We start from the raw sequence: 15,350 nt of genomic DNA, 5'->3' as shown, positions 1-15,350 counted from the left end.
ATTCCAGAGGGCAAAAGTGCTAGGATTACAACCAAGAATCACCTACCCAGCAAAACTGAGTATAATCCCTTAGAGGGAAAAATAGATATTCAATGAAATAGAACACTTTCAGGCATTTTTGATGAAAAGTCCAGAGCTGAATAGAAAATTTGACTTTCAAATACAAGACTCTGGAGAAGCATTAAAAAGGTAAACAGGAAAGGGAAATTATAAGTGAGTTCACAAGGTAAAACTGTTTACATTCCTACATGGCAAGATGATACTTGTAACTCATAAGAACTTTCTCATTAGGACAAATAGAAGGAGTATACATAGAGGGCACAGGTGTGAGTTGAATATGAAGGGATGGTATCTAAAAAAATAAAATTAAAGGGTAAGAGAGGAATGTACTGGGAGAAACGGAAAGGGAGAGATAGAATAGGGTAAATTATCTCACATAAAAGAAGCAAGAAAAAGCTTTTACGGTGTAGGGGAAGTATAGAGGTGACAGGGAGTGAGTGAACCTTATTCTTATCATAATTGGCTCAAAGAGGGAATAACATACACACTCAACTAAGGTATAGAAATCTATCTTACCCTACAGGAAAAAAGGAGGGGAAGGGGATGGGGGTGGTGGTGATTGAAGGAAGGGCAGTCTTGGGGAGAGGGTAGTCAGCAGCAAAACACTTTTGAGGATGTACAGGGTGAGAGAGAAAATAGAATAAATGGGGAGGGGACAGAAATAGGATGGAGGGAAATAGTTAGCAATAGAAACCATGAAAAAAATTTTGAAGCAAATTTCTCTGATAAAGGCCTCAATTCTCGAACATGTAGAGAACTGAGTCAAATTTATAAAAATAAGAGCCATTCCCTAATTGATAAATGATCAAAAGATACCAACAGTTTTCAGATGAAGTAATCAAAGTTATCTATACCCATGTAAATAAATGCTCTAATTTACTGTTGATTGGAGAAATGCAAATTAAAACAGTTCTGAGGCACTACCTCATATGTATTAGATTAGCTAATAGGACAGAAAAAGGAAAATGACAAATATTGGAGGGGATGTGGGAAAAATGAGACATTAATGCACTGTTGGTGTTGTGAACTGATACAACCCTTCTGTAGAGCAATTTGAAACTATGCCCAAAGGGCTATAAAACCATGCATACCCTTTGACTAAGCAATACCACTACTAGGTCTGTATCCCAAAAGAGATAAAAAACAAAAAGGGAAAGGACCTATATGTACAAAAATATTTACAGCAGCTCTTTTCTGTTGGCAAAGAATTGGAAATTGAGGGGATGCCTATCAATTGGGGAATGGCTGAAAAAATTGTATGTGATTGTGAAGTAATATTGATATGCTATAAGAATGATAAGCAGGGGGCAGCTAGGTGGAGCAGTGGATATAGCACCGGCCCTAGAGTCAGGAGGACCTGAGCTCAAATCTGGCCTCAGACACATAACGCTCACTAGCTGTGTGACTCTGGGCAAGTCACTTAACCCCAATTGCCCTCACCCCTCCCCAAAGGAAAAAAAAAAAAGAAATGATGAGCAGGATGTTCTCAGAAAAACTGGACTTATATGAGCTAATGAAAAGTCAAATGTACTGTGTACAAAGTAACAGCAATATTGTAAGATGATCAGCTGTGAAAGACTTAGCTATTTTTAGCAATACAATGATCCAAGACAACTCTGAAGGACTTACGATAAAAACTGTTATCCATCCCCACAGAACTGATGGTATCTGAATATAGATTGAAGCATACTTTTTTTTTTTACTTTCTTTTTCTTGAGGTCTTTTCTTTTGCCTGTTTTTTTCACATTACTATTATGGAAATGTTTTGCATGACTACACACGGATAATCTATACAAATTTGCTTGTCCTCTCAATGAGGTGGGGTGAGGAGGGAGGGAGGGATAGAATTTAGAACTCAAAGTTTTAAGAACAAATGTTAAAAACTGTTTTTGCATGTAACTGGGGAAAACTAACATACTAAATAAACTAAATAAATAAGCTTTCCATTTAGCTGCCAAAAAAAGAAAAAAAAAGGGTCTAATAATGTATTGTCCTGTGACTCTACTCAGAATCCTTGATTCTTTACAGGTTGCTTGGCCCAAAACTCTGCCTCCTGTTTCCTGTTCCCTTACATTTATCCATATGAGCTCCACACCTCAGGCTGCCCTCCCATTCCTCCCCATACTTCTATTGTGCCCTTTGTGACTCCTATTCTAATGTGTATTTAATTCTATGTATACATGTTGTTTTCCCCAACAGAACATAAGCTTCTGGAGCACAAGGGTGGTTTTACTTACCTTAGTACGCCCAGCACCTAGCATAGAATAGGTGCTTAACAAATAAATGACTGTTGAATTATATTGAACTATCCTAAAGACAAACTTTCAAGTGGCTTCCAATTGCAAATGTATTTTCACTTTCATAGGACCAGAGCTCTAGAGCTGGAAGAAACCTTAAAGGATATTTGGAGCAACTCCTTCATTTTACCAATAAGGAAAATGAGGCCCAGGGAAGTGAGTTGCCCAAGGTCACACAGGTAGTAAGTATCAGAACAGTATTTGAACCCAGGTCCTGACTCCATAGTCAGTATTGCATCTTTCCCCATGTTGTTTCCCTTGGGTTCTTCCTTGAAATTCGTCTCATTTTCCCACACAAGGACATTTCTAGTGTTTCCTGCTAGAGGAAGAATGAAAAGATCATTTCTCTTACTGTACTCTGGCAAGCCTACCTGTAGACTTTCCGACAGCAAATTAGGATGTCATCATTGGCCCAATTCAGGAGGTTCTGCCACAGTTGGTGAAGACAAATCAGAGACAAAATATTAGCATTGAAAGGGATCTTAGAGATAACCTAATTCAGCTTCTTCATTTCGAAGGCAAGAAAAATGAGCAAACTCTCAAAGAGGCCAGTCTGATAGAGGCATCACTAGGATTAAAACCTAGACCAGAAGACTACCTTTCAGTTGACTTCTCTGAAGTGCCTCAGTTTCCTTTCTAAAATGAGGACAATAGGGGCAGCTAGGTGGCACAGTGGGTAGAGCACCGGCCCTGGAGTCAGGAGGACCTGAGTTCAAATCCAGCCTCAGACACATGATACTTACTAGCTGTGTGACCCTGGGCAAGTCACTGAACCCCACTGCCTAGCCACAAAAAAAAAAAAAAAAAGTAAAATGAGGACAATACCTGAATTAGCAGCCCCATGATTTTGTTGTGAGGAGCTGACATGTGTTGAAGTATTCTGGAAAGAATACTAAACAAATGTAAGGAATCTGATATCCCCATAGACTTAGTATGGATGGGATTAGCATAGTTGTAAAAGGGCTGAATTCACAGTCAACAATGTGTTATGAGTTTGACCAAAAAAAGCAGTCAAGGGTCATTTTCTCATTTTGCCTAATGGTGTTTTTCTGACTGTCCCCAGTTCATACAGTCAATGCCTTTAAATACCCACTCTTCTACAGATGAGACTCACACACCTTCTTCTGTTCTCAGAGAAATTTATTCACAGTTGTGAAGGGAAGGGCAGGCTTGGTTAAAAAGAAATAGGAAACCATGCTTCATCCATTTCCCCTGCAGGCATCTACAGATCTGAGGCAGGAACACTCCATCCTGGAACCTGGAACATCTGTGATTCTCTTGCTTCTATCCTCCTGTTCTGTGTAGTCCATTGAAGTGGCTGGGTGGGGGGCTGGGTGGTAGAAGCTGCCCATTTCATCAACATCATCACCATCACTGCTTCTTTGATTCTATGGGATGGGCTTTTCCTACAGGGTCCACCAATATGACTACCCCCCAACACGCAATGCCTGAGGACAACAATAACAGTAATTCATATTTCTTTAGCACTTTGACAACAAATCTGTGAGAAAGGTAGGTAGGCAGGTAGGGTGAAGTCTTAAAATCCCCATTTAAGGATTAGACAACTGAGGCTAAGAAAGGGTGAAGTGATTTATCTAAGGTTAAAAAACCTAGTAAATGGCAGAGACCAGACACCAACAAAGGCCTTCTAAGACCAGCACCTTAACTACATCAAATTTCACATTCTGGGAGACTCTGAGTTAAGTTACTTTTACATTCAATCATTCAACAAAAAAATTATTAATTACCTGCTGTGTGTAGAGCTAATTAACCCTCTTCCCCTTCTCTGCTTAATTCTACCATGTTCCCCCTGTTGATTATTTCAAATTTTTCTGGTATTGCATATAGCTTATTTGTACATGGTTGTTGGGACTGTAAACTCCTTTACAGCAGGGACTATCTTTTGCTTTTTTTTTTTTTAAATCAGCATGTAGCGCAGTACCTGGCACATAGTAAGAGCTTAATAAATATTTACTGACTGATCGGCTGACTTTCCTTCTGCTTAGAGACTTGTTTTAAGGATCAAATAAGATGGTATCTGTAAAATACTTAGCACAATGCCTGGCACATAGTAGGTGCTTAATAAGTGCTAGTTCCCTTCTCTTCCCCCTTGGAGGTCCAAGAGGTTCACTGATTCACTTTTTGATTCTATAATCTGCAAGGTGTAGTAGAATAAACATGGTGAGAGGCCTGGATTTGGAGCCAGAAAATAATGGTTCAAATAAATCTTCCCTTGCTTACTCCCTATGTGACTTTGGACATGTTACTCCCTGGGTCTGCAGTCTCTTTCCTGGTGAACTCCTGGCCACAGGTGGCCTGCCAAACTGGCCAGAGCCAGATTAAAACGTAATTGGGAAATGTTTAACAAAATAAACAAAAATACAACACAGGTCATGTTAACTTGTGGTTTTGAACGTTTTAATTTGTGGTTTTCAAAGTCAACATGAAGCCAGTTTGACACCAATGGACTAAACGACCTTTACAATTCTAAATCTTGATCTATGACATGGAGCCTGGGAGATCCGGCTTTAACAAGCCTTCCCAGTTGGGTGACCTCGGACAAGTCACTTTTGCCTCAGTTTCTTCATTTGTAAAATGGGGCGGCAATTCTTGCCCCAGCTCCCTGACCTGGCTGCTGTGAGGCATGGCACTTTGTAAACCTTACCACATCACTGAAATAGGAGCTATTATTATTGTTGTTGTTATTGCGGTGTATGGGGGATCTTTTTACCCCCCTCCTCAGCCCCACCCCCACCCCTACCCTGGGGTGAGCTTTGACCACCTCCAGAAGCCAGCAAACCCCGCTCCCACCCTCCCGAGCACTGAGCACGTGACTCCTCTACCCAGCTCGTGCAGCGCACCCCCTCCCCCAACCGCCTGCCTCCTCCCGGCCACCGTCCCCGCCTCGCGCTCACTGATGCCAACGACCATCTGGAAGATGGTACCCGGGCTGGGGGCACAGCCAAGCTTCAGGGGCCGCCGCGCTGTCCAGTACACGTAGCCGCCCGCCCCCAGCAGCCCCACTCCCGATAAGAGCCGGCAGCTCAGGCAGCCCCCCATTAACGGGTTCTTGCCCGGAGCTGCGGCTGGGGCCGGGGCCCGGGCTGGGGCTAGCGATGCGGGGGGCGACGAAGACGTGCTGGCAGCCATTACTAGGCGGTAGGGGCAGAGACAACGACCCTAGAAGCGGCGGCTACCACGCGGAACACACGAGCGATGACTCCGGAAGCCGAGCCACGATGGGAGCTGCACAGGAAGTGGGCGCAGTGGCTCTATGGGAAATGTAGTTTTTCCTCCCTGCGCTGGCGCTCTGTTACAGGAGAACGGACAGGAAATGCTGCTGGAAGGGGCGGTACCTTCCCCTTGTGTTTAAAATTCATCTCCCGGTCCTATTTCGCCCTTTGTCCTATCTATCAAAGCTAGTATTCCTCACTCCACCTCTCACCACAGAAAAATGAAATCAAACCCTGTGTTTATGATTCCACAGAAAGGCAGATAGGGAAACCATTCCTTCCTTTTGTCAAAGAGTAAACTCTAAGAAAGAAGATGGCGTTTCCAAGGTCACATCTAAGAGGTGTCATTGTCCAGGATTCAAACCTCAAACCCTTAATTTCTTGCGCTTTGTATCTTGGCTCCACTGCCTTGTCTTTCCTTTCTCTTATCCATCTTTCTTATTATTATCCTTTCTCTGATCCTTATCTCTTATTCTTCCTGAAAAATGAAATGGGGCAGGGAACTGTTATTTAGATAATCCTCCCACCTTTGCTAAATATGGTGACCAAGTTTTTATATTTAAACTTTTAAAAATTTAGCACAAATTATCAAGATAAGTGTCTCTATTTTCAATTTAGCTTCTTTGCTATTGAAAGCTAGCCTATAGGCTGTTCATCATGTCTGTGATAAGAGCCAGTGTCGTAAATTGCAAAGAACGCTGGATTCACTCAACTCTGCATCCTGCCTGGTTTCAGCTCCAAGGAACAAGGTGCCCTTCTCAGCTTAAGTTCATCACTTCTAATCTCATCACCAGCCAGCTAACTCAACCCTTGACTGATGCCATTCCCCTCAGCCTCCTCTTCCCTCTGATTGGAAGGCTGGAGGGCAGGGTACCAAATTCCTCCCAATGCTTTCCTTTATAGAGGGCAGAAACCGAACTTTGGCCAACTCCACTCAATGTCTGCTGCACTTCCTGGTTTCAGTTCCACAGATCAAGGTGCACTAGGCTAGGTACCCACTGGTCTCCCTCCTACCCACCATTCCTGCTTCCTTTTGTGTATTGTCTCTCCCATTATATTGTAAGTTCCTTTGGGGCAGAGATTGGCATTCTTTTTATTAACTGTATCCCCAGCTCTTAACACAGTGGCAGGCACATAGTAGGCACTTAATAAATGTTCAGTGGTACAGTAAGAGAATTAGATTTCAAGTCAGAAGACATCTGGTTGGAATCAAAGCTCTCCCAGTTACTACTCATCTGGCCTTGGGCAAATCATTTCTCCTTCCTGGGCTTTGGTTTCCTCATCTGTAAAAGGAGATTGGAGTAGATGATCTCCAGGGTTCTAGTTTTAAGTCTGTGATCCTATGACCCAGCTTCTAGTTCTGTGTTGGATGATGGAGATATAAAATGGAATTAAAAGCAAGATTCCTCCCCTCTATTCAAGTTTACAGATTAGTGTGAGTATTGGATATAACCATACCATATATTACATATATTTTGTATGTATATAGTTGTTTGCATGTTGTCCACTCTATTGGAATATAAGCACCTAGAATGCAGGGACCAAGTTTTTTGCTTTTCTGTCTATTTTGCCTTTCTTTATATAGCCAGTGCTTAGCTCAGTGACTCATATAGTGAATGCTAAATAAATGCTGTCCTTAAATTTGTTTATTTCTCATACTAACTCTGTCTCTGATTCTATATCTAACCCTAATAAGCACAGCCATTTTTGTTTAATATTTTGTGAATTTAAGGTCCAACATGTTTTGAGATCAGTGTGTATGTGTGTAATAGGCAAGTTCTATTATGTGAATATTACACTTATCATGTTATAGATGCTGGGACAATAAAATTAATAGTAAACAAAATTATTTAGGAAATTTAACTAAATAACATACCATCCAAAATTTCACAGCACATCTGATAAAAACTCAGCATATTAGTGAGGTACACCCTTTGAGAACCACTGTTCATTGGAAAAATGTTTATGAAAAATAATGATCAGTTTTTAAAGGTTCATTTTGTTCTACCAAATCAAATGCTTTAAAAAAAAAAAAACCAACCCAAAAAACACCATGGGATTTTATTTTCTCTGAACCTTTCATTCAGTTCCGTGAGTTAAAAGACAGTCTGCTATAAAATATTGTTTGTGAAATCCTGCCTCTTTCTTGTACCTTCATCAAGGAGACTATCAATAGGACTGTGTATCTTGCTCACTAAGATTATAAGGAGATAAGAATGTTGATATGTGGATTGGTATTTATTTTTATTATAATTTTTAGGAAAAGGGTGAGGGGAAAGGTTATGTGTATATGGGGGAGTGAGGAATGTCCAACGTGAAGATGAAGATGCATGGTTCCAGGAAATACAGAGCCAAATGACTTAGCTCCTCCAATGCACCGTCTCTTCAGGAAATGGTGATGGTCTTTCCCAATGTTAATTCTACTTCTCATCTTTCACTGTCGTTAGTTCAGTTGATTAGGTCATATTGGAATTATTGTGATTGCTTATTGTGTCTTCTATATTCTATAACATCATATATTTTTAATATTGCTGTATAGCTTAACTTTTCATGTGTTTATGTCTTATCTGCCTAACTAGATTGTAAGCTTATTCCTTCAGCAGCACTTAGAACTGTGAAAATACATTTATTCTGAATATCTGCTCAGTTGCCTGTTGGTATCCAGAACGTACGTATCTAAAACTGAATGCATCAGCTTCTACCCAAAGCTTGGCCTTCTCACTTCACTCTTTCTTTTGAAGACCTCATCTGCCTAGTCACCGAGGCTTATCATTTTAGAGTCATCTTTGACCTCTCTCTCTTCCTCATTTCACAGTCCAATTCGTTGTGTCATCCTGTCTCTTCTTCATTTGTAGTCTTTCACATTCATTTCTCCCCCCTCTCTTTACCTCCTCTCAACCTCCACTTGAGTTACCTTGTTCAGATTCTCATCTCCTCTTGTCTAGACTATTGTAATAGCTTCCTAACTTGTGTTCTTTGCCTCTAATCTATCTTTCTTCACATCATTTCTTTCACATAACTGCCAAAGTCATCTCAGTTATACTACTCTGATTATATCATTCTTCCACTTAAAAACCTTAAGTCATTCCCATTGTGTATGAAAGTGTAAAGTATGAAAGTATAAATTCATGATGGTAGCATTCAAGGCCCCCATGTTTTCCCAGACTTCTTTCCTATTATTTCCCTTTACATTCCATCCAAGTTGGACTATTTCCCCCATTCTTTTCCTTTCCTCTCCTATAAATCAATCCACAAGCATTAAGTGACATCTGCCAGGTACTATACAAATGCTGGGAATACAAAAACAAAAATGCAATTCTGCTTTCCAGGAGCTCTCATCGACATCTTCCTCTCACCAAGAATGGATTCTCTTTCCCTCTCTATCCAATCTTTGTCTATTCAAATCTCCCTTCTTTCAAAGCCCAGCTCAGAGAGCTCCTTCATGAAACTATAATAATCTTTCCCAGTTAAAGGGATCTTTTCTGTCTCAAATATCTCATATCATTTGCAATACCCTTTCTTTGAACTTACCACATTCTACCTCGTGTCATTTTTATTTCTATACGTGTATTTCCCCCAACTAGATTATAAGCACCTTGAGAACAAGGTCTATATTTTATGTGCGTGTATGTGTGTGTATATATATATATATATATATTTTTTTTTTTTTTCCTTCTGTATTCCTAGCACCAGCACAGTGCCTTGCACACAATATGGGCTTAATAAATGTTTGCTGAATGAATAAATGTGTTATTAATTGAATGCCTTACATTCCAGTTGTCCCCAAAGTCTTAGTGCAGACCTTGAAGTTGCTTGTATTTTAGACATTCAATAAATATTTGTAAAATTGAGTTTATTGGACCAGCTTTTCATATAAATCTTTAAATATCCTACATACTTAAAAAACACCAACTCAGTACCGACACAGTCTGGCACCTATCTTAGTCCATGAGCAATTAGTAACATGAGGAATTTGAGGGTTCCCTCTTTGCCTTTTACATTGTGGACTGATAAATGTTTCAAGAAATATACAATTGAAAAAGATATTTACTAAAGGTGTCTATCAACAGAAATAAAGCTCAAGTAAAACGACATTGCTTTCATAGCAAAATATATCCTGTCGACTCTTACAAAGAGAAGACCCTACTTAGCAATTGACTACAGACATCATGGAAGGAAAGTTTCACCCTAAGAATGTAGGAGGGCATGTCACAGGGAGCAGAGAGGATGAATATAGTAATGCTAAAGATGAATATGCTAAAGAATTTCATGGCTGTGTGAAAAAGGACGCTCAGATGGAAATACATAGACCTGGTTTACTGGGTTCAGTAGGAGGAGTTAACCACATATAAAGGAAACGCACACGAGTATTTTGTTTAAAAGGACAGGAGAAAAGTAGTACCATATATAAAATTTAATTTAAGATTTGTTCATAATCAGTGAAAGTGTAAATACCAGTGACTTCCTGGTCCTTGTGCAGTTTAAGAAGATGTTCATATCATACTCCTGGAGTATTTGTATTACTAGACAGGCCCTTAACTTGAAGGCTAGAGTTAAAGGATTCTGTTAAATAAAAATAAAATGTTCTAAAACAGTTATTACTGAGAGTTCCTCCTTTGATCCTTAGGTTTTAAAATGGTTATTCAAATAGAAATTTTTAGAATGGTCCTGTGTAACACTGGGCCTTTGAAATCCCCCTGAACACTCAGTCTCTGGAGCTTCTTGCTGCTTTTTTCGGGGTTCACTTAGTAGGTTATTTGGGGGAAATCAATTTTACAAAGACCACATTAGTATAACTCTCTCCAGATCACACAAGCCTAAATCCAATAGCAAAAGCATATAAGACAAACACAGTATAGATAACAAAGAGAAATGAGTAGGAGATGCTTTTTCTGCTCCCATAAGCAAATAGGTAGTGCCTATTTAAAGGCTCCAGTGCATTTATAACTTCATCCTTACGATTCCCCATAACACAACATTTTTCCTTGTGCCTTTCAGCAGAAGGCACCTGACTCTCATGGCCGTCTCCAGTCCTGATCTATATCTTGCCACTGGCCCCAGCCCATTCCAGAGGAGAAAGTGAGGCTGGTGACTTTGCACTTAAATCCTCACTTAAATCCATTTCTCTTGCAAGTCATGGCATCACCTTCCTGATGTCATGGTCCTCTTCCAGAACTAAGGACAAACAACAACACCAGCAGGAGAACTCAGTCATGTTGAAATTCAGAGTCCAGTGACTCTGAGTCCAGAACTTAGAATTTAGAGAACTGTGCCTCATGCTGGTCTGCTGAAGCTCAGCAATCCATTGTAGCCTTTCCTCTCAGCATTGTGTTCATTAAATTTTTTTAGAACTAGAGAATTATTGGTATGCTATGGCCATACTGCTGGCAATTTTCTCCCCATTCCATCCACAGACAGTAACTTGGCTCCCTGTCTCTGGACTTCTAGCCACTCTACTCTTAAAATCCTGCCTTCTAGAAGATTCTCCATTAATAGAGCCCTAGCCCAGTAGAACCACTAATCCATAATCGGATGCATAGCTTTCTTCTGAGAGAGGCTGTCTATGTAATTTTACCCAGTAAAATTACCTGGGTCCCAGGTATTGTGGAAAAATGATATCCCGGGGCTTTCCCCTTCAGGTTTATGTGCTAATATATGTTATAGTTTCCTCTCAACAATACCATTTGGGCCACACCACTGATTTTGGAATGGCGGATTTTAGCTTCTCTATGAGAGCCTACAGAATGCTAGATATCCAAATTGATCTACTGACATTTTTAGAGCCAACATTGTGATTCTCATTGTGACTGGCTCCTCTGCATTTGGATTTCTTGACCTGGGATCCTGCTCTTGCACCTCTGATCTCTCTTATTCTTCATCCTAACTAGGTTCTCTATATAAGCCTTCTCTGGATAAATTTCCAGGTACAATGCTACTTCCAAAAAAGAACCTGTCTGCTTGATTGGTCGATGGCATGGTAATTTGCACCATGGTAGTTTGGTCATGATTGCATTCACTATTGTTCAAGACAGCCTCACCTGTGTGGCCTTACTTCAGCATCTCCTTGCAGGCCAAAAGAGAAAAAACAGACTGTGAAATACACTGTGTTTAAGTAAATGCTGTCATTTTCAAGTGAGCCACTCTACACAGCCTAGTGCTATGTGAGCCAAAGTGATGCAATACAAAGTTTGATGTTTATTAAATACAAAGCATTACACTGTGAGCAGCCAAGTAGCATGTTTTCTATTGGTTTGGGTCCTGGTATTGATTACAAGAGAAACTGCCTGTCTTTTCTTCAAGGAATGGTACTTCATAACTCTTTGAGAGTCCTCTGCTTAGAGAAATATCATTCACACAGGCAGTTAAGCCTGAGGAAGGGCTGCTGAAATACGCTGATGTGTAAGCCCAGGCCTCCAGTCCTGTGAACAAAGAAATGGTCTAATTATTTTGGTTTTCCCCGTAACACTCATTCACTTAAATAGAATACCTCCCCAGCAGCTTGCCTCTTAATGTTGTAACAAAGAAGGAATTCTTATTGATCCTTACCATAATATGTTTAGGCCTGGTGGGTATTGCAAGGGTGAACATCTGGGACTGATCTTTTCTGCTGACCAGTGAATCAGCAGGAAAGGAAAGAGGAGATGATGAGACCCAGATGTTCAGCAGTTTCCTACTTCTAATGGATTGCTGAAATTAATCCACATTGCATCTTACTGTCAGAAGTGAGACAGTACCAGGATTGCAGCTGCTTATAAGGCAGAGTTCAGAAGAGGAAGGCATCCTTCTTGTGACAAAATGAACAATTTCCGCAAAGTTGTAATTCCCCTCAAAGCTTTCTTAATGTGTCCAACTTTATCTTTAGCCTTCCTTGGAGAGCTCTTCTGCTCTTTACAGGGGCATAATCATTTGCTGTTGGCACGTAGTATGAGGTGTCAGAAGAGTGAGGAAAAGGGGCTGTATTCATTGATGATGAATCACAACAGAAGCATAACTATTATAGAAGCAAATGGAGCAAGGGGCCATACTTCTTCCTGTGTGTATGTGTGTTCGTGTGAGTGTGTATGGGGAAGTGAGTGTCATGCCCGTGGTGGGGGTTTAGAGGAAGGTGCATTGCCTTCCTGGATGGTCACAATTTCATCTTCCTTCACTTGGTGATTACTGTCCTGGTGGAACTCCCTAGGGACATGGTCTGATTCTTCCTGGTGGGACTGTTCCCATTGCCATCCTCACCCCCATTCTCATCTAGAAGCTGCCACCCAGCCCTTTGCTGTAGAAGTTTCCAGCTAGTTATGGCTCTGAATAGCAATATTGTGTTTGCATACTATTTCTATTATAGAGCCCTGCAAAGATTCTTACAATTATTGTATGGTATAATGGAAAAGTACACTGGCCCCAGTGTGCAATTTCTATGCAGGTATTTTTCTCATTAAAATCAGCATACAAGCCATATATTTTTCAGGTAATCTATTTTTTTTTTCATTGGCCAAGAGACCCAGGTTCTAATCCAGCTTGGCTACTGACTTGTTTGCATGACCTTAGGCAAGCAATTCAAAACTATTGGATTTCACTTTCCCAGTCACTGAGAGATAAGGTCTCCATATCTCACAGGGTTTTTCTGCAGAACAAATGAGCTGATGTAGGTGGCCTGACTTTTAAATGATGAGGTTGGTTTTTGTGGGCTAGGATATGGAAAGCAGTCTTATTATTTCATAGCCACTCCATACATGTGAAAGGACTTTGAAAAGGACAGAGTGCTATCCAAATGAAAGGTGTTATTATGATTAATCCCTGCAATATCCCTGAGCTAGGCAAGGGAAAGAACATTGGTCTCCATTTTGCACTTAGGAAACATGAGGCTCTAAGAGGGGAAGTGACTTTTCAAAGTTCTTAAAGTGATTCACTGGTAGGCTAGATAGATAACAGCTGCAAAAGGGAGTTCTCCCTCTGTGCTTTACTCTCCTCTCTTCTCCCTCCCCATTTTTCTGATTAAAAATAGCTTGTGAGAAATATCTTTGTCAGAATATATGCATTGTGTATTAATTATAAGCCACCAGAATTAGTATAGGCGAGTGCAATAAATGGTTGTAACAATAAGTCATGTTTCTAGAGAGCTCTGAGATCACAGAGCACTTTGCTCAGGACCATTCTGCTAAGGATGTTATGTCATTTTATGTATGAAAACTCTGAGACTCAGAGACATGTCCTTAGGAGCATAGCTAGTAAATTTCAAAGCCAGGATTTAAACCAAGGGTTCCAGACTCCCCGTCTGATCATCTTGCCATCAGACCATGCTGAAATACGTACAGAAAAAGAAGTTTGGGTTTCATATTTAAACTCTACATTTCAGCCATGCTTGTAATTTAACAAGCATTAGGGACTACTATATGCACTGCCCAGGTCTGGGTACTAGGGAGAATACAGAAGAGCATCAGACATGATGCTTTCTCTCTAGGAGCTTATAATCTAGTTGAAGAGAGAACACAGAGATACAACTAAAATATAAAGCTATTTATAAGTGCTATGTGATAAGTTTTAAGAAAAACTCAGAGGAGGAACAGATTTTATTTCTTTTTTGTGTGGGATGATTCTGAAAAACCTCATGGAGTAGGTGAGCTATAAGAGATAAGATAACACATTTTCAGCCCTTGTTTTGGATACCATGAAATAATTAAGCACAAATTGGGAGGAAGTTCTCTAACAGAAAACTATTAATGTTGATACTTTAAAATTTTTATTAATGCTTTTTGTTTTTTAGATAACAGCTATTTATTAATATCTCCAACCCCAATAGAACCATACTTTGTAATAAAAAAAAAGTTAAGGAAAACCAACTATAATAGCAATTGCAACTCTAAGTGCATGCAGCTTTCAACAACTGTAGTCCCCCCACTTCTATGAAGATAAGGGAGGTGCTAGTTCTTCATCTGTCCTGTGGAATTAATATTATTCATTGCATCTAGTCTGAGTTCAACTGTCTTTTAATGTCATTCTTATTTATAATATCATTTTTCAAAGGGCATATCATTTAGATATTTCTCCATTATTTAGTCCTGTCCAGTCTAAAAAATATAGTAAATCATGACATGTTCAACTGCTTCAGAACCAGGAAATGTTAGAAGGCAGGAGGCCAGTCCTCAAATCCCAGCATTCCCACTTGCTTAACTGTTTGTCCTTGAGAAGTCACTTACCTTATCTGAACCTCTACTTTTTCATCTGTAAAATGGACATAATAACCTGTATTATCATCTTTACCTGTAATTTCATCAATGAGGAAACATAATAACCTTAATTATCTTCCTTGCCTGTAATTTTATCAGTGAGGAAACTCTATTGATACAGAATAGATCTACAGCTGGAAGAAACCTCTGAAACTAACTTGTCCAAACCCCTCATTTTGCAGGGGAGGAAACTGAGGCCCAAGGTGCTTTATGTGACTTGCAAAAGATCATACAGGTAATAAGCATCAGAGGCAGGATATGAACCCAGCTTCTCTTACTCCAAAGCCAGTGCTCTTTCCACTTGACAACTCTGCTTTCTAGTCTTAGATAAATGCTTGGGATACTGAAAGGTCAATTGACTTTGCTACAGCCACATAACTAGCTATCGGTCAGTCAACACACAAGCATTTATTAAGCCTCTGCTGTGTTTCAGGGAGTGGGGATACAAAACCAACAATGCAATATCCCACATCCTTATCAGAGGAGTCAACGTGTACATATGTAAATATATACATGGAATAAACACAAGGTGGGTTTTGGGA

General features: G+C 40.1%; 1 protein-coding gene across 1 annotated transcript; it reads right to left on the bottom strand.

The window, feature by feature from the left end:
• Positions 1-3,479: 3,479 nt before the first annotated feature.
• On the bottom strand, positions 3,480-5,597 carry DMAC1 (distal membrane arm assembly complex 1). The gene is made up of 2 exons (XM_027863091.1): positions 5,273-5,597; positions 3,480-3,805 (listed from the first exon to the last, which is right to left on the bottom strand). The coding sequence occupies exons 1-2, from the start codon at positions 5,505-5,507 to the stop codon at positions 3,729-3,731; spliced, it is 312 nt and encodes a 103-aa protein (XP_027718892.1). The 5' UTR covers positions 5,508-5,597; the 3' UTR covers positions 3,480-3,728.
• Positions 5,598-15,350: the final 9,753 nt, after the last annotated feature.

This window comes from Vombatus ursinus, unplaced genomic scaffold (genome assembly GCF_900497805.2).
Source record: "Vombatus ursinus unplaced genomic scaffold, bare-nosed wombat genome assembly UNPS02014770.1, whole genome shotgun sequence".
Lineage (NCBI taxonomy): Eukaryota > Metazoa > Chordata > Mammalia > Diprotodontia > Vombatidae > Vombatus > Vombatus ursinus.
The sequence above is the reverse complement of the archived record's forward strand: the minus strand, read 5'-3'. Positions and strand labels throughout refer to the sequence as shown.

Bases quoted from the DNA above. Each gene is read 5' to 3' on its own strand.
- DMAC1 (XM_027863091.1), bottom strand. From the start codon at position 5,507: ATGGCTGCCAGCACGTCTTCGTCGCCCCCCGCATCGCTAGCCCCAGCC. The intron at 3,806-5,272 runs GTGAGCGCGAGG...TGTTGTCCTCAG, and splicing joins CCAGATGGTCGTTGGCATCA to GCATTGCGTGTTGGGGGGTA.